We start from the raw sequence: 18,985 nt of genomic DNA, 5'->3' as shown, positions 1-18,985 counted from the left end.
GTGAACCAATACCTTCCATTCACTTCCAGGAAACCATTGTAGAGCTTGTAGGAAGCCTGTTTTGATATGGGCTGATTTCTGCTCCCACAGCTGATCTGCAGTGTGTTAACAGCTAGCTCAGTGTTTTGAGAGCACAGAATGAGAGAATGGTTAGAGTTGGAAGGGACCAAAGATGATGTAGTTCCAACCAAGCCCTGGGCAGGGACACCTCCCACCAGACCAGGCTGCTCCAAGCCCCGTCCAACCTGGCCTTGAACCCCTCCGGGATGGGGCAGCCACAGCTTCTCTGGGCAACCTGAGCCAGGGGCTCACCACCCTCAAAGCGAAAAATTTCTTTCTGATATCTAATCTAAATCTCCCCTCTTCCAGTTTAAAACCGTTACCCCTCATCCTGTCTCTCCACTCCCTGATAGAGTCCCTCCCCAGCTTTCCTGTAGGCCCTCTTTAGGTGCTGGAAGGCTGTATCCAGATGGAGCCAGGCTTCAGAGCTGGGTTATGGACGACAGCCTGGTTCTGGGGTATCCCCTATCTCAGGTGTGTGCCTCAGGCTGTGGGTCACGGCTCATGCAAGGACCCTGCGTAGGCTCTGAGTCCTGGTTGAGTGCAGGATGGCTTTGTTCAGACTGATACACACGTTGCCTGTATTTTTTTTTTTTTTTCAAACTGCTGTTAAGAACCTGTTTGAGAAGAATGCAGGTTTCTTTTCCAAGTCTGTTCAGTTGGCTCCATGCTCAGGCTGAGCGCAGTTTCACCCCGAACTGGGTTTGTGTTGCTGTGTATGTTGTACTAACCGAGTGTGCAACCGGCACTCCTACTTTGTAGCTGCATCCCTTAACAGTAATTTTCAATTTGTCACCCTTAGATTGTCCCAGTCCCGTTACTCCTTGCAACTCAGTGTTCCTGAGAAAGTAAAGAATTCCCTGCCCGTATTGATTAGTACGTCAGGTTCATCCCTGGTCCCAGCTGTAAATTCATGCGAGGTGCGTTCATGGGTCACAGACAGCTCTGATGATTTATGGGCATGGGTACACCTTGCGCTGAATTTTTTTTTTTAGCATGATTAGGCCAGAATGCATTTAGATTAGGAACTTGTGTTGAAAGTACCGTGAATCTCCGGTTTCTGTAGAAGTATCCCAATGTTGAGATGGGCAATTATTATTTTTTAAGAGAAGCTAAACAAATTAATCGTAAATGATGCACAATTGGGATTTTTGTGGAGCTTTCAGTACGTTGCTGGGCGTCCTCTGTGGAAGGCAGGCTGAGACAAAGGCTCGCTTGTTCTGAGCGCACAAAAGGAGCGTGGTGTGGTGTTGCAAAGGGAAGTAGATTTTGATGGGTAGGAGGGCTTCAGGAAATAAAAATAATAATAAAACAGCGGTGTACGGGAAGAGGCGTGATGGAAAAAGCCACGGTGCACAGCTTTTGAAAGCAGAGGGAGTAACATTTCCAACAGCTTCTGAAGTAGCTGTGACCTTCCTCCATCTCTTGCCCACGGGCAGGGCGCTGTGGTGGTGGTGACCCCCCTTGCACTGGGAGTCACTGCCAGCCCGACGCTACCGCGTCTTCAGCCCTCCTCAACCCATCAGGTTGAATTTAGCAGGCTTGAGCAGAGCAAGTCCAGGTGGCATTGCTGGTTGAGACATTTGGTGGCTTGATTTTCCTTCTGTACCAGAGTCAACCAGGGGTAGCGCCCTGGAAGTCAGCAGACTGGCACTAGTTTAAAAGAAGCACGATTCCTTTCCGTGTCTGTAATCTGGCTCTTGCCTCCTTCCAGCTCCGTGTGGGTAGTTTGCCATAGGAAAAGGACTAGCAAGACCGGCCAATAGAATAAATTATTGGTTAATAACAGAGTCCTGGAAATCTTCTGACTTCAGTAATATTTTTAAAAGCATCGTTAATTCCTGCTATCCCACTTTGTCCATAACCACGTGAAATGACTGAGTTTATTATTAAGGAGCCTCTAATGCTCTTAGAAACCCGATTCTACGTTAAGTCAGGAAGATGTATGTGCTTTAAATCTTTAGTAGATCTGGTTTGGATCAGAGGAGGGAGGTTAACAGAGCCGTATCTTCACTGAGCAGCTGAAAGTGAAGTAAAACAGTCCCTGTGTGGTTGCAGCGGCTCATGATTTACAGGGCTGAATTCACAGGGCTGCTCCTGCTGCCGAAAACGCACGCTCTCAACCGCTGTTGATTTTTGAATTAAAAAAATGCAGCTCTGTACACAGTTTACTTTATTGCTAGAGGGCAGGGAAATATAGGTAAGAGCCGTTAATCCCCAGCAGGCTGCTGGGCAGGCGAACAGACGCAGATGACAAAAGTTAATTGGAAACATGAGCAGTTTAACAGAAAACATATTTGTGATAATTGAGAGAGTAACGTCTCCAGAAAGGAAACTCTGCAAAGAGAAACTTCAGAGGAGAAGCGGCCACTGGTAGGTGAGTGTGATTTCTCAAGCTCTCTCTAAGCTCTGAACTAATTTCTTAACAGGAACAAATAACATTAATAGGCACTAACTAAATAAAAGATTTGCTTTCTTTGGGCGGGGGGAGGGCTGTGCAGTTACGGACACTAGTTTCTCTTACAGCTGGATTAAGATATGTGGTAATACTTAATTTAGCTTCGTTGCATAAGGACACAATTGGGTTTATTTTTGTACATGGAGTTTTGTACTACCTTTTGCATATGAAGATCTCACCCCCCTCCCCGTAACTGAAAGGACTTCAGTTTTAATTTTTTCCTTACTCCTGCATTTTTTATATGTTTGAGGTTTTTCTAAGAATTGAACTTGGACAGCAAGTATTTTGCCAAAAGCAGAGGGAACCCTTAGTTAGAAAATAGCGCTGTGTTTTTGCTAATGAAAAAGTATTATGAACTTAATAAGGGAGAGCACGTTGCAAAACACATTTTGGTTTGAATTGGAGGAGTTTCTTTTTTTTTTTTCTTGAAACGGCAAGTAAATGTAAATTACATAGTAGGAGCTCGTTGCTGTTCTGCTGGGTAGGAAAAGAAAACTGGCTTTTATTTTCTTTAAGTGATACTGATGTTGAAAATACTAATATGCGTTTATCTTTTTAATGTTATTTGTGTAAAGTTCCTAATGTTTCATTAGGGAAAGAATCACAGGCTAGCTATAGTATCAGGTACTACTGTGTTGGTTTTTTGGGTTGTTTTTTGGTTTTTTTCCAGAGCCTGCGGACGTTACAGCCTCCCAGCCCACAGGAATGAATGAAAATGTCTCATCCTCAGTCCAAAGCTGCGGCAGTACTGTTAGTTGCAATAACTCATCAGCCATCCCTCAGCCCAGCTCTGCTATTAAACCTTGGCGCAGCAAGTCCCTTAGTGCTAAGCACACGGCTACATCTTCCATGTTGTCCGTAAAGCAGCCCGTAACGGAGCCTCCAAAGCCACCGTCAGAAATCACCAAAACAACTCCCAATGGTCAAAAATCCATGCTTGAAAAATTAAAACTCTTCAATAGCAAAGGAGGCTCCAAAGCAGGAGGGACGACGCTCGAGTGTCCGGGATCTCGGGACGACAGTTGTGAAAAGCTCGAGACGCTTCTCAGCTTTGAGGAAAGCGAAGAAATTGATGCCGCGAATCAGAATGTGAACAATCCGGGATCGATGTCCAGTAGTCCCAAAATTGCACTCAAGGGAATTGCACAAAGGACTTTTAGCCGGGCACTAACTAATAAGAAAAGTTCTCCAAAGGGTAATGAGAAGGATAAAGAGAAACAGAAAGAGAAAGAAAAGGATAAAAGCAAAGACATTGCGAAGAGAACATCTATCACAGAAAAGCTGGACCTGAAAGAGGAACCAAAAGAAGAACAGACAGCACTAGCAACAACAGAGATGCCAAAAAAGTCCTCCAAGATTGCAAGCTTTATCCCTAAAGGAGGCAAGCTGAATAGTGCCAAGAAGGAGGCCTCTGCCCCTTCGCACAGTGGAATACCAAAACCAGGAATGAAAACCACCACAGGGAAATCCTCAAGTGCCCCCGTTCCTGCAAAGGAAGGCGAGAGAAGCCGCAGCGGGAAAGCCGGCTCGGGGCTCTCTCATCAGAAGTCTCAGCTGGACAGCCGGCATTCCAGCTCCTCGTCCAGCCTGGCCTCTTCAGAAGGAAAAGGTATAGGAGGCCTCAACAGCAGCAGCAGCAGCCAAGCTGTCAATGGACCCGCCGCGACGACGCACACCACAGGGAGCAACACTGTGAGTGTTCAGCTACCTCATCCCCAACAGCAATACAGCCACCCGAACACTGCCACGGTCGCTCCCTTCATGTACAGGTACGGTGAACTTCTCCAACGGACTGTTTTTGAATGTGATGCTGAGATGGGGAGATTCATTTTGGACGCTTTTTCGGGGGGGTGAGGCAGCAAGGTGAATGCCACATCGTGTAAAAGTTTCTGGCTTTAAGAGAGTAGACTATTTCTCCATTTACACAAAAATTGTTGGTGAAGGCCGTCAGACTAAGATGTATAAGAAGTTGTGGTAGATAAGAGGATGAATATTTGTCGTATTTGACCCTACTAACAGTTAGGCTGAGAACGACAACACCTTCTTGACCAGGTGCTGCTCTTGCCTTTTTTTGTGCTGTGTGGGTTTTGTTTGGTTTATGCATCATACTTTTAAAAGTTGTAGCCATGCCAATTTATGACATACACAGGAGCTGCCTCACTATGAGCAGTAATGGGAAATCTTAAAAAAACAAATAAAAATCCCTTCGTGTTAGGGTAGGGCCAGGCACAAAGTCTGCTCTTCTGTGCATTAACCCTGAATTAGATAAGCATAAGAGCAGCCATATGGGGTCACAACTAACCTCCATCTAGTCCAACATCTTCTGCTTGAGAACGGCAATAGAAGATATCTAGGGAAGAGTAACAAGGGAAATCAATAATAAAGCTTCCTAAGGACATGCTCCCCAGCCTGACCATGACGCAAGAAATTCCAGAGTGAGATAGATGGTGGGATTTTTGGTTTTGACAGCCATCTCCTAGTTTCCTTTGACACCGCTTGAGTTTTTTCATGGGAAGAGAATGCAAGCGGTTGTTTTGTCTTCATCATCTTCTTGCTGCTAATGATTTGAGAGACCTCTATCATATCCTTCCCTCCCTTAAGATGTGACTTTTCTAGGCTAAGGTGTCCTAGCCTGTTGAGTTTTTAGTTGTAGAGATGCTGTTCACACTCTTTGGTCATCTTTGTCACCCTTTTCTGTCATTTTTCATTTCTGCTCTGTGCGATTTTGCCTTTGATCTCTTGGCAGATGTAGTGTAAGAAATGGTTGGCCACGTTTTTTGAGTAAAAGTGAATGTAAATGGAATTAACCTGAAGGAGAGGGATGCCAAAGGCCTATGTAGGAATGCAAAATGGGAAGAGCGACCCTTGAGTCTTATGACCCCTTGAGTGTTCTCCCTCTGTGTATGGAATAAAATGCCAGGTGTCCTTCTGGGATGCTGTCACATGAAAAGGAACCAGATATGAAAAATCAGCCTGACCAAAACTTGTATTAAGAGTACATGTGCTAGATTCCTCTTGCCCTTGCATTCATCTACGTACATCAGCATTATTGTTGTCCATTTGGCTGAAGGCGGGATCTACTAGTAGTAATTTTTGGAGATTTGCTTTGAGTTAAAAATTGTCAGTGCAGTTTGTACTATTTTAATCCATAATTTAATAGAAAATTGTGATTGCAAACTGATTGCTTTAATGTTTGTCCCTCGTAACCAGCAAAAATGCGTTCATGACGCTTTGGGTCATTAAATTTATCATTACGAAGTCCTATCAAAGGATAAAGTAAAAACCACTCTACTTTGGTGTTTGTCTTAATCTGAAAATAGAAATCATCATCTGAACTGTAAAAGCAGATGCAATACATATGTTTTGTATAATCCAAACATACTGATAAACTCTAGGCAGTATTTATTTGACTTTTTACAAAAAGCCAGTAATGCAACTGCCTATTGGCAGCTGGAGAAAATGCTTTGAAATTGAAAAAATAGTCTTTTCAGCAGTGGAGGAAAAAAGGCTGAACTGTATATCTTGCTGGCTTCAAAAAGAATGAGAAAAGTCAAATTGTATTGATTTTCAGGGCAAACATAGTGGTACTATAAATTTGCTATCCAGACGCTTCTTTGAATCTGCAAAATGCACTTGTTAATGCATTGCAGTAGTAGTCTCGGGGTTTTTCAGCTCTCCGTTAAGGTTAATTTAAACCTATAGACTTAATAAGCCTATAGAATTTTGTTTTTATTTTTTTAAAGTAAAAGACATGAGAAATTGTTCTACGTTTCGTATAGAAATGACTGAAAATAAGAATATTGCGACAGTAATTCCCTGTGTGTCTTTACTTTTGTGCAGCACTTATCCTTTGGACAGAAATTCCAGCCGCTTGTTGATGTGGCTCTAGGAGCAACACACAGCGCAACTAGTAAAGTGAAACGAGTCAAGGTAGATTACTCAAATCCGACAACGGATTCTTAGACATCACCTTTCATTACCTGACAGCCACAATGTCAGACAGTAAATTGGAGTTTGAAGTTGGTTTTACCCAGTCATTTATTTTAAAGTATAAATTAGTGACGTTGCTAGTTATTGAAGGGAAGCTAGCGGGAGTGTAACAAGCCATCATGCGCTACCTGGTTTATATTTATGCAATACAGACTTTACTAGAGAGGATCAGATTAACCACAACAACTGATGGTATCGATGATTAAAATTTAGCTGGAAATCCAAGTGTCTTAAGACCCTGTCGGAAGAGCTGCGAAGCCTATCTTTGACTATGAATTTTTTATTTTTTACAGCTGAGTGCTTGTTTCCATTTCTAGGACATAGTTCAACGTGGGACTTATGAATTATGTAAAGTCAGTCTGCTGGTCTGTTCTGGAGAGAGGGACGGAGCGGCGGATGGCGGGTGCAGTTGTCTAGTTGTTATACCTGAGATACTTCTGATGGGGAGTGACTGCACATCTTTATTTTGTTTTGCCTTCCAGATCGCAGACAGACAACGAAGGGAACGTAACAGCCGAGGCCAGCACAGGAGGGGTCAGCATGGATTCCGCTCTTTACGTCAAAACTGGACAGCCTGCTCTTGAAGACCTCTCAGGTGCGTCTTGCAACATGACTGTGGTCTGGTTAAATAAGAGTGGGCTAAAGCAAGTTTGAAGTCAGGAGGGTCCCTCTTTAGGGAAGGGTGATTTAATTTGATTCTGTTCCTAATGCTTTAGTTCTTATTAGTTACGATATTTCTTTCAGCTCTTCAGCAATGGAAACCAGGTGTCAATAATGTGAATAGTAGATGCTCAAGTTCTGCGCCAGGGTGTGCCCCCCACATTTCTTGAAATAGTTAGGAATTCTGGGTAATTCAAGTTTTTCGAGGAGATCTGCAGCACCCTTTAGGATTAAGCTATTATAAGGATCCTAAGTATTTGCAAGCATTTGATATTTAGTTTTTACATTTTAAAACTTTGCCTCAGAGTTTACAGAAGAGATTAAGTTAATTTCCCTGATGTTTTGGTTTGTTTCAAGGTTTGGAGGAATCTCGGTATTCATTCACGTGAATCTGGTCACTTTGAGAAATGGTCTTTACAGCAACAGGAGACCAAAATCCAGCTACGCTTTACTGTGTCCAGCATGCCGAAGCTGGAACTGATTGCAATTAGAATATTATCAGTCTAAATGAATGACTTCGTATAAATTCATATGAATTGCGAAGTACTTCATACCTTTATCTAGAATTCCTGCTTCTGTAAGAAGTCGATGATAATTAGCAATAATTTTTAATCTTATCAATGTAACAAAGCAATTTTCAGCAACCGTATTCTACTAAAGATTTAAAATGTAGTTTTAAAGTCACAGCCAAGTCTCCTGCTATTCCAGTTTCAGCAATGTCTATGACTTTGCTTACTGCATGCTATTGCAGTGTATCTCGTCAGTCGAATATCTCAGGTTTTTTCATCTACTTAGTCTTGGTGTCCTCCAGTTTAATGTGAGTTTTGAAACTGATTGCCCTGCTTGGAAAAATCATGTGGCTAAAAGTTTCCCAATGGGATTAATTTCATACCGCATTACGTATTCTGCCAATGCGGCGTTTCTACCTGTGTGCGCGTGTGCTGCTGGCAAAGGCAAGAGGCAGAGTCGTTGGCAAGGAAAAGGGCCGCAGGAATGCATAAAGGAGCATTTCTCTGCGTGTGACTTTTATATAGGTGGATTAAATATTTAAAAGGCAAATAAATGGCACAGGGGATAAAATCCTTGAGAACGTTTTTGGGTTCATATTTAAATATGAGAGACAGTTAAGAAACTCAGTGTCCAGCTGCTTAAACTTTTTCAGTATTACCTCTTGATCGTCATATTGCCTAGCCTAGATGTATTTCAGCCTGTAAGCTGAGAAGCGTTTATAGAGAACAAAAGGTCTTCAGTCTTTAATGACAGACGTTATGTAAAAACAAACTATTATTCAAATAGAATGTATAAGTTTGGGGATCCAAAAATGGGAGACAGCTGACAACCTCAAACAATGGAGACGCAAAACCCAGCTGCGTGCAGCCAAACCCCACGGAGAGCAGCAGTCCGTAGAGCGGTCTTAGGGGAAAAGGAGCAAACAAAACAAAATGGTCCCTCAAACCAAATAAATTAGAAGAAATAAGGGACAGATTTCTTCTCTCCCTACATAGCAGCTATAGATGCTTTTAATTTAAGACCATATATAAAACAAAAGAGGGTATAGGTAGGGAGAACTGGAAGCTGAATAGTTTAATGATGCTGCCTGTTCATGAAGAGCTAAGTGATTTAATAATTAAGTTCTAGTGGCACTATCCAGTGTCTGTCTTTAAAGTACACTTATATTATAAGCAACTGAATGTCCTGTAAGTAAAAATCTTGTATCAATTTAGGCGTAAGAGTGATCTCAATAGAAATAGGTTTAGCTTGTCTCAAGTATGTTCTCTTAAGAATTTACCTACCATTTGCCTTCACAGCTATGAGAGAAATGATCTGTGAAAGAGCCCTGTGACCTTTGTTAGGCTAAAGGCCTATAAATATTTTATGTTCTTTACTGCAAAAATTTGTAGATCCATGAGTGTAGAAAATGTTTTCTGTCCCAGAGACCCGTTGGCTGAAGGAACTGGTCTTGTTAGGCAGCTCTTTCCAACCCAGACAGACCGTAATTGTGTGACCGTTTGGCCTGAGTGAATTCCGTCTTGGGGAGATGATTTCCCAGGGAGCAGACTACCTGAGCCGTTGTTGTTTCTTTCAGAAAGGCTAACGATTGTATAAATATTAAAGTCCATCTTCCCCTCCCTAGACCATTCCCCAAAGTCGGGGCTCCGGCACTTTGGTGAGTAGTTGGTGCTACTGCTGCTTTGCAGGCAAGAGTATGTGACTGGGGCTTTCTGCACCACAAACCCGCTCTCTTTCAGAAACAAGAAGTTTAAAGCAAAGGATGTGGAAAGTTCCAACAACAGCTTATTTATCTGTTCCTCAACGCTTCTGATTTCAGTAATATGTAGATAGCCATCTAAACTAGCAATCGCATGGATGACCAGTATCCCGGCAGCTTAAGAATGCATCGCTTGTGCAGAGAAGGCGGATACAAAATTTGAAAAGTTTTCAATATGCTTTAGTATTTTCTTTAGTCATGACTTGTAAACCCTCTAGAATGAAATCATTTCCTTCTCTGCCCAACAGAAGTTTTGTGACGCCTTTTTGGAGGTTTTCTGTTTCAGCATTCAGCTTCCAAAGAATATGCTGGCACTACTAGACATTCACTTCTCTTCAACCTCTCAGAAGGCTTAACTATATAAAGCTCAGCTGAGTTAGCAACCAAAGCGTTTCTTAATGGACAGCTGAGAGCAAGTAAATAAATTATGCTGAGGCACTGATTAAATTATTAATTTTATAAAAACAGGTGATGCTGAGGCACTGGAAGGACTTTTTTAACGTATATAAGCTCTACTTTTAAAGTTAAAGAACAGGATATAAAAGTTTTTTAGAACCAGAGTATTTAAAGAGCAGAATTTCTAAATGCCAGGGAAAGTAAAAGTCACCACCAAATGCAGCACATTTAAGTAACGGAAACTGTTGTGCTGTGGACAAGCAAAAACTTTTGTTATTTTACCTAAAACATCACTCGGCATGGAGCACCCAGTCAACACAATTTGCCTTACTGTAAAGCTGTTGTTGTAAAATGAGATCCATTTAAAACGGGGAAAAAGAAGGTCTTGTGAAAATACAGCATTGGAGAAATTGTCTGTGTTGGGTTGATGTTAATTGTGTCGATATACGAGATAGAAAGGACGGTATTGATGGCGTATATCGGCTAATGAGGTTGAAAGTTAACCAGAATTTAAATTGGGTCATATGGGGAAATGACAATACAGAAACATCTGGTGCAAAGGCAGCCTGTGAAGTAAAGTTACAGTACAGAGCTGATTCTCAGTCCTGATTCTCAGTCCAGCTGCGGCAGTGACAGGTGCCTGCCATAGGGGAATGCCGTCTCCGTCGTAATGGGTTTAGGGTGTTAAATAACAGAAAGGCAGAAAAAAAATACGTTTGGGTTGGATTCAGGCAGAGGTAACAGCTCAGTTCTGTGCTGTTTCCTGCCTTATCCTTTCTAATGGTTTATTTTCCCTGTAGGAGAGGATCCAGAAACTCGGCGGTTACGAACTGTGAAAAACATTGCCGATCTTCGACAGAACTTAGAGGAAACGATGTCCAGTTTACGGGGAACCCAGGTCACTCACAGGTAACGCCATGGCTTTGTTCATAAGAAAATGGAAATCATTGTGGTCTTACTTTACAGCTCTTAGCTCTGGCTGGGTTGCATCCTTGAAAAATGATGAACACTGGCAGTGGAAGGTACTGATCTCGTACCTTTTGCCTTTAAAGCCCAGATTGTGAATTAATGTCCAGTGTTTATTGAGGTGTATAATGAGTAATTGGTGGTGGTGGGTTGTATGTAGAATCAAAGGTGGAGAATAATCAGTGCTTGTTAAATGTGTTAGGTGATGTTTGAATATAGGTTACAGTTTAAAATATGTCTTCATCTTGCTCTTTAACAACTTCAGTGCATTACACCCCTCTTCCCCCAAGTGTAATATTTTGTTTAAAGAAGCAGGTGAACTGTGCTTGACCCACTTTATCAAGTGCATAACTTGAATTCCTGACCAATCTTTGGACAAACAAATTTTTCTAATATTATTGGTCACCCATGTATCTAACTGCTTTTTCTTTGTAAAGCAGCATTTGGAAATCTTCAGCAACATTTTAAAATATGCTCTAAATAAACACAGACTGTTGTTGCATTTAAACATTCTGTGACTCGGATCTTTTTAGCGCTGAACAGGCGGCTTGGGAGAATAAGCTGTTTGGCCCCTAATGAGGTCGGGTCCTACTTAGTGTTCAGTGCCTTACGGACTGCAGCCCAAACGGAGTTCATTGCGGGAGCGCTTCACGTTTTGGTTTTGTGTCTAAAATTGAGGCAGAGCTTGCAAAGATGAACTCCCAATGCTATTTTTCTTTTCAAATTTCAATTAATGTGACAGCTTATTATGATTTAATTACTGTCACCGGTGGATACATAGGTTTTTGGAGCATAAAATTACATTGAGAATAGTACGATGCTGCTTATTTCAACAAATACGCACAGTAAAAACTAAGAAATAACGCAATGTTAGTTGAGCTGGAACGGAAAAGGGGAGTTCATGTGGGTAAAAGAAGTTGCAGCTATGGATTAGCCGCAACTAAATTAGCTGCAATTAAGCTGCAAGCGTTCAGAGTGTAGGGTCTTGTAATCTATACACATCACCTGAAGTCTCATGGTGTAGCAGTCCCGTTTTTAAGGTTCCAGTTAGTGGTCTACGTTGAATCAAATGTATTTATTTTTTTTTACGCACATTGGAAAATACTTTTGACACCAATGTCACTACCAAGATAGGTGGTCGCACAGTTCTCAGACCATCGTAGTATTGCTGTTGGAAGGGGTGCAACATATTCATAGTCTCAGACATGAAGAATGGAAGATTTCGTATAGCTGAAGCTTGTCAACATCTGTATTTACAGGCTGTGAGTTAAAATGCTTTTGTAACCAGAGCTCTGTTTAAATGTTACCAATATTTTGAAAAATATATTCAATTCATGAATATATAAAATATATTTTGAAAAGTAAATTTGGTTTGCTTTTCGTATTTTTTTCATTTAATCCTTTTCTTGGTGTAAAAATAGCTACCATCTTGGTGTGGGACACGTGTCCAGAGTGTTAGGGCTTTCACGAATGCAGCCATAAAAAGAAAATATATCAGAAAAATAGTACTTTGGTTGGTTTTCCTTTAGTCATCTTAATATCCTACTCCCTGGCCTGGAACGGCAAAACCACGGTATGATAGGGTTATAGGTGGTTGAAGATGAAAAAGTTCTGCTTTGATACTGTGGATAATCCATTAAAAGTTCTTACTTAAGTCTTCCCACATATATGTTGAACACTTGGTGTATTTAAGAACGGTGTTGGAGAAATGGACCTATCACTCTCAAGGCGTTGTAGCAGGTAAATTCTGTTAGTGCTGTTACTTACAATCTGTAACTTGGTGAGTCTTCAGGGTGTAGGGTCTTGCAATCATCTAAATCACAGAATGGTCAGGGTTTGGAAGGGACCTTCGGAGATCATCTAGTTCCAACCCCCTGCCAGAGCAGGGTCATCCAGAGCAGGTTGCACAGGAACGCGTCCAGGCGGGTTTTGAGTATCTCCAGAGAAGAAGACTCCACACCATCTCAGAGCAGCCTGTTCCAGTGCTCTGCCACCCTCAAAGAAGTTTTTCCTCACGTTCAGATGCAATTTCCTGTATTCAAGTTTGTGCCTGTTGCTGGGCGCCACTGAGAAGAGTCTGGCTCCATCCTCTTGACACCCAGCCTTTAGATATCGATAAGCATTGATGAGGTGCCCTGTCAGTCTTCTCTTCTCCAGGCTAAACTGAGCCAGGTCTCTCAGCCTTTCCCCATAAGAAAGCTGCTCCAAATCTCACGTTCCTCTGTATAGCAGGCCACGTTCAATCAAATGCATTTCTTTTTTTTTTTTAAGCACATTGGAAACTACGTTTGACACCAACGTCACTACCGAGATAAGCGGCCGCAGCATCCTCAGCTTGACAGCGCGACCGACCCCTTTATCGTGGAGACTGGGGCAGTCCAGCCCCCGCCTGCAGGCAGGCGATGCTCCATCAATGGGAAATGGGTATCCTCCGCGAGGGAACGCCAGCCGCTTCATCAACACGGAGTCGGGACGTTACATGTATTCGGCACCTTTGCGGAGGCAGCTAGCGTCCCGCGGTAGCAGTGTCTGCCACGTGGACATCTCGGACAAGGGAAGTGATGAAATCGATCTGGAAGGCATCACCATGGATGCCACCGGCTATATGAGCGATGGGGATGTGCTGGGCAAGAATATCAGAGCTGATGACATCACGAGTGGGTCAGTGCCTTTACTTTTCTTCTTAAATACTCTACTTTATGTGGTTCTTGCATTGTGTTTAATGACGCTGTATTCCGGTGATTATTTGGAGAAAGAAAAAAAAAAAAAGAAACCCCAAAGATACTCTACTGGTTGTAATAAGCATTTGAAGGGACGATTATTACACAGTTATCACAGTTAATTTATTCAGGGGTATTTAAGCACATGATTTAAGTTTTCAGTACACGTTAAAAAAATATTCCTATATACAAACATACTCGTGCACTTGATTAAATGTTTTCCTGGATTCGTTGTGATCGAGTCAAACACATGCTGCAACATTCATTTCTGCCCACAAGATGGAGAGAGTGAGGCATTTTCTGTGCGTCTACCGAACCCTTTCGCTGTCTGAACCTTTAGGGGACAGTTCATTGGAAGGGAAAGAGTTTACATCGCTGGGTAGGGTAAAATAGTTGTACACGCAAAATAAAATCTAAAGAGCAAGCTGGTGTGCAGAAATATGAACTGCTACACAATTATTAACAAGGTTTTACATCAACATTTTACCTCTGCCTTGACTGGAAAAAACATTCGTTCTTTGCTCCAAAGTCCATATTCAACTCAATATGTCTGTTTTCAGTTCCTTCTAGAAAAGTACAGTCATTGTTTTTAGCTTAATACATCAGCACTGTATTGGTATTAAAACTGATCTTTGAGATGTAAATGGCATATTTATTTTTGTGGCAGCTTTTTCCCTATCTGGCCATCTTGCATCCTTTGCTTTTCTGTATTTCTTTTATATGTGATATCTCTTGTAGCATTGGCTTATTTGGAAGATTTAGTGTCTCTTACTGAAATAGAAACCTGGAATCCAGCTGCTGCTTTGTCACTAACTTAAGCGGTAAAGTTACGCAATCTGGAAACCTCCATTAATTCTGTCCGTTATGAATATTTGGGTGTTTTCACACTGTCCTTTTCAAAAAGTCAGACACTTTCTTTTTAATTCTTTGGCAGGGAAGCATATAGTAAAGAAGTTGATGCAAAAACCAGTGTAAAAATCTATTTCAGATAAAGCACCAGTAGCTGTTGCTGCATTAACAATGCATCGTATCACTAAAGCACCTTGTGTTTTCCTCAAATAAATCAGCGTATACCCGAGTTCACTGTAGTGACAGTTACTGCTTTTCCTCTGGACTCTGACTTCCATTCAAACTTGTGGCTTTAATTCTGGCCTAGAATTGAGGAAAATAAATTCCGAGTAGCGCCGTGGTCGCTATAAAACACCTCGAGTATGAGCTGAGACGTGTCCCTGGCAGAATTGTGTCAGTTCAGGCCTCTGCTGCCCTTATCCTAGAGGAGCCCCAGTCTTAGCAGATCTTTATTTAGTGTATGAAGTTCAGATTCCAGGTTGAGGGAAAGGAAAGAATAAGAAAGCTGTTGAGTTTATGAATGATATTTCCAGAGAAATTTGTGGCTTCGCTCATCTCTGTGTATCATTTCCTTTTCTGTGTTTATCTGGTCATGCTGTAGGGGAAAAAAAGGAAGCATCCATAGTCTGAAAATACAAGAGCGGTCTTTAGGTTCTGGGTGGAAGGGGCTAATAATGTAATAAAATGTTTTTGACAGTTGGTACCTCTGTCACCAAAGCAGTGAGTTATCTACCAAGAATGGTGAATATAACATTTAGCAGAAGAGTTACATAGTCCACAATAGCTCACTCCTAGCCTTGAGCATTAGAACATCTTTAACTGAGTACCTGACTCTTATTTCCCACTGGTTTTTAAACGAGGGAGATAACTTCCAATATTTACTCATCTACCCAGCCACAGATTGATAAATGAGATCTCAATTTAAAGTTCTTAGGACAAGAAGAGTTATGTGTACAAATGTGTTTTTCTTTTCCGCGTCTTTTGCCTTGAGCTACAAAAGCCTATTTTGCTAAATAATGTGAGTTGGTTATTGATTACTATAGCACTGTTGTAGTCATTGACTAAGTTCCAAGGGCAGAATCTGTATTGTAGGTCAGTCCAGCTCTGTTTCCAGGTTGTGGGCAGGATTTGGAGACCTGGGCAGTTTGGAGGTCCTCTCATTGCTGCATTGGTGGGCATTTGAAGGGAATGTTCCCAAAAGCAGCCCCGCAATGTTGAGGTTACGTGGTTTATGGAGAGTAATCGTGAGTGCAGATTCCCCGAGAAGGGAGTGTTGCAGTATTGAATTGCAGTAATAGCATTGGATATAATCCCAAAATCAATGGAGAGAGATTAAAAAAAGAGGGTGTTACCTTTGGTGAATCTCACTGACACCTAATAATGCTGGATTGCCACCTCCAGTATGAACAGATGTTTTGGTAGCCTGTTTCAGGAGTTATCTTCCCCAATGTCGGTTTATTCCCCAAAATAAAAAAAAAAAAATAAGATAGCGTTGCGTCTTTGTGGGAGAGGAATAATACACCACGTAGAAATCAGAGACGTTGCTTGTAAAGAAGGCATCCGTGTGACTTGCTGCAGAACAAATCTCTGAGATCGACGTTAGGGCGAACAGGCCCGATATTTCCAGAAGCTGAGTTACAGTCAGCACAAGGGGGCATTTATAGCATGAATAGCTCTTTATTAGCTGGTATGTGTTTCACTTTGTCATTTTTCAGAATTGCTACAATCCTGCAGTCTGAAAACCTTGGATCTGTGTTTTCATTGGCAAACTGATAGGGAAGGAAGCCAAAATATTTGTTACAGGCAAAATAAATCCAATAGCCAAGATAAACTATTTTAGCCCTGTGATCCTGATGCTTTCTCTGAAATGTACTGGGTCATGGGAAGTTTCGTTTGGCCTCCTTTAATAAGTCTGCTCAAGCAGAGCTCTGGCAGACACCAGGGTTGCTTTCATAGGGTTAGAAAGACTGTCTTTTCCAAATGGGTGTAAAATATCTCTTAAACGAAGAAAGTCTCCAAGGGGGTGGATCAAAGGTAAGAAGTGGTCTTGTTGTGGGAGCTGAAACATCAACCGAATGGCAAAGCAACTTTGGCAGAAGAAGGTGGATGAGCTCGGGGCTTCAGAGCCTCATCAGAAAGTGGCACTTCAAAGCCCACGGTTTCTCCCCTGTCCACTCCAAAGGTTGTTCCTGGTGGGGACACTGACTCTCATAGCTTTTTTGGGTTTGTTCAGAAAGTTTTGTCCACTTTGTCCAGGATTTCTCTGAGGTTAGTAGCTACCTCTAGCATTCCTAGAGGGAGCTCACACGCATTCCTACCTCTTTTGGTCCCTTTTTTCCCAGCTATTTCTAATGAGTTGTACAGTTAATTTCCTTTTCATCTGTCCTTGGAATGGAGCAACAGAGCTGTTGGACAGCGAGGCGTTTAAAAATTATTTTCTTTTAATTTAATTAATCCTCTGCCCCTGTTTTCATTACCCTGGCGTGCAGCTTTCTGTGCAGAATTAACAGCGTGGATATACCGATTAGTGCTGGTCACGGATTTTCTCAGGAAATCGCTTTGGGTCCGTAAATGCAGCTTGTCAAAACAACATGTTCCAGCCATGTTCCAGCAACATGTAGATTTGATGATTTGACAGCTTGGCCGCCCTCGAGCCTGAACTTTGAGGTAGGGCAGATGTGAGCAGCCCTGTGTGCGGACCGTGGGTCTGCTGCGTGCCAGGCTGGGCTTCGGGGTGTCCCCAGCTCACTCTTTTGAGTGTATCTCGTAAAAAAACATTACCATGACTCTCTCATCTCTCACTTACCCAGCCTAGCAGCGAACTGCTCCCCCAGCTGTTAGACGGGGCGCCCAACGTGAGAAGGACATGGACCTGTTGGAGCAAGTCCAGAGGAAAGCCACAAAGATGATCCGAGGGCTGGAGCCCCTCTCCTATGAGGACAGGCTGAGAGAGTTGGGGTTGTTCAACCTGGAGAAGAGAAGGCTCCGGGGAGACCTTATGGCAGCCTTCCAGTACCAAAAGGGAGCCTACAGGAGAGATGGGGAGGGACTCTTGATCAGGGAGTGTAGTGATAGGATGAGGGATAACAGTTTTAAACTGGAAGAGGGGAGATTTAGATTAGAAATTCTTTCCTGTGAGGGTGGTGAGCCCCTGGCCCAGGTTGCCCAGAGAAGCTGTGGCTGCCCCATCCCTGGAGGGGTTCAAGGCCAGGCTGGATGGGGCTTTGAGCAGCCTGGTCTGGTGGGAGGTGTCCCTGCCCAGGGCAGGGGGCTTGGAACTGGATGATCTTTAAGGTCCCTTCCATCCCAAACCAGTCTATGATTCTATGATGTTCAGGGGCCTTATTCTAAAATTCTTGCAGAGACTTCCTGCGGGTGCAGTGTCTGTTTTTAGGGGGGAGACTTTTTATCGTGTTATTAACCCTCCCCATTTATTTCATGCTTTGGGGGCAATGCATTCCCATTCCAGATCTCTATTTCCACAACCTCTTAATGTGTTTGTCTGCATGATGCTCACGGGATTATGGTTCTTTCTGGTTTATTCAAGCCTTCATGCTCCCCGATGATCTTTCTACAAGCAGGTGAATTGGGAACATTGATGAAAGGATGCTAAAAGGGAGAGCAGGCCACTCTGGGCTGGGGAATCAGGCTTTATACCCCCTGCTTTTGCTCAGGTCAATCAAACCCTCACAAAAGCATCGTGCCCTAGTTAAAAATCACATTTGTGGTGCGGTGGTGCAGAGGCCTGTCTACCCTTGAGTAACGTGGATGAAAATCATCATTGAAATATGGTTCTGTTGTAGGCTGAAATTTAGTAGTTGTATCTACTAGGAGGCAATGAAGAGTTCGATGTGAAGAGCTGAAACTGAGGACTGATTTCGTTGCACATTGAATGGCATGATTGATACTTACAGGATTCTCGTGCCTCAGTTGTTTGGTTTTGTACTGTGTCAGTCAGGCAGTGACACACCTTTTTCGGATGTCAGGCTTGTATGTGGCGTAACAGCCCTTCACTTGGGCAGAGGTTTTAGAGAAAAGGAGGACTATGCAGTTTGCCGCTAACGAGGATTTGTTCTTGGTAACAGTAGTTAAGAGAAACCATTTCCTTCTAAGCAACAGGAGTTGATGCTGGCGCAGGTGACATGTGGCTAGCTAGAAATCGAGAGTGGCTGAGCTGATCACGGGCCGAATGAGGCCCTGTTCACCCTGTACACGGATTGAACGCTAGCTGTAGTCTTCCCTGACCTATTTTTTGCCGTGGTGATTACCACTGGATTTTTCCTGTTCGCTTTGAGTTAGTCATTTTACTGGACGTTGCACTTTAAATGGTATGATTTTAGTGGTAAGATTTCATCTAAATACAGCGGAGGGGTAGAGCTGCATTCCTTATATGGCTATGACACTGCAACATGACTACATCACGAGGAGGTTTATTTTATTTTTCTTTTCTGCTTGAGCAAAGTTTATTTGAACTGCGTTCTGTCTTGCTAGAACTGGCTTCTTGCGTTTTGATCTTTTCACCATTGCAGAGTAGTAGCTCTATGTGGTAAACAGATAATTAACACAAATAATGAAGGGGTCAGGTGAGCAAACTCACGATTTTGACTTCTATGAAAT

General features: G+C 42.5%; 1 protein-coding gene across 2 annotated transcripts in view; it reads left to right on the top strand.

The window, feature by feature from the left end:
• The window catches only part of NAV2 (neuron navigator 2), a 233,295-nt gene that overhangs the window by 116,468 nt on the left and 97,842 nt on the right, over positions 1 to 18,985 (top strand). For both annotated transcript variants that reach the window (XM_074586322.1, XM_074586321.1), the window contains 4 exons: positions 3,189 to 4,287; positions 6,991 to 7,103; positions 10,634 to 10,742; positions 13,071 to 13,460. In XM_074586322.1, the coding sequence (XP_074442423.1) occupies positions 3,189 to 4,287; positions 6,991 to 7,103; positions 10,634 to 10,742; positions 13,071 to 13,460 (1,711 nt within the window). The remainder of the gene's footprint in view (positions 1 to 3,188; positions 4,288 to 6,990; positions 7,104 to 10,633; positions 10,743 to 13,070; positions 13,461 to 18,985) is intronic.

The sequence above is a fragment of the Larus michahellis genome, chromosome 4 (assembly GCF_964199755.1).
Source record: "Larus michahellis chromosome 4, bLarMic1.1, whole genome shotgun sequence".
Lineage (NCBI taxonomy): Eukaryota > Metazoa > Chordata > Aves > Charadriiformes > Laridae > Larus > Larus michahellis.
The sequence above is the reverse complement of the archived record's forward strand: the minus strand, read 5'-3'. Positions and strand labels throughout refer to the sequence as shown.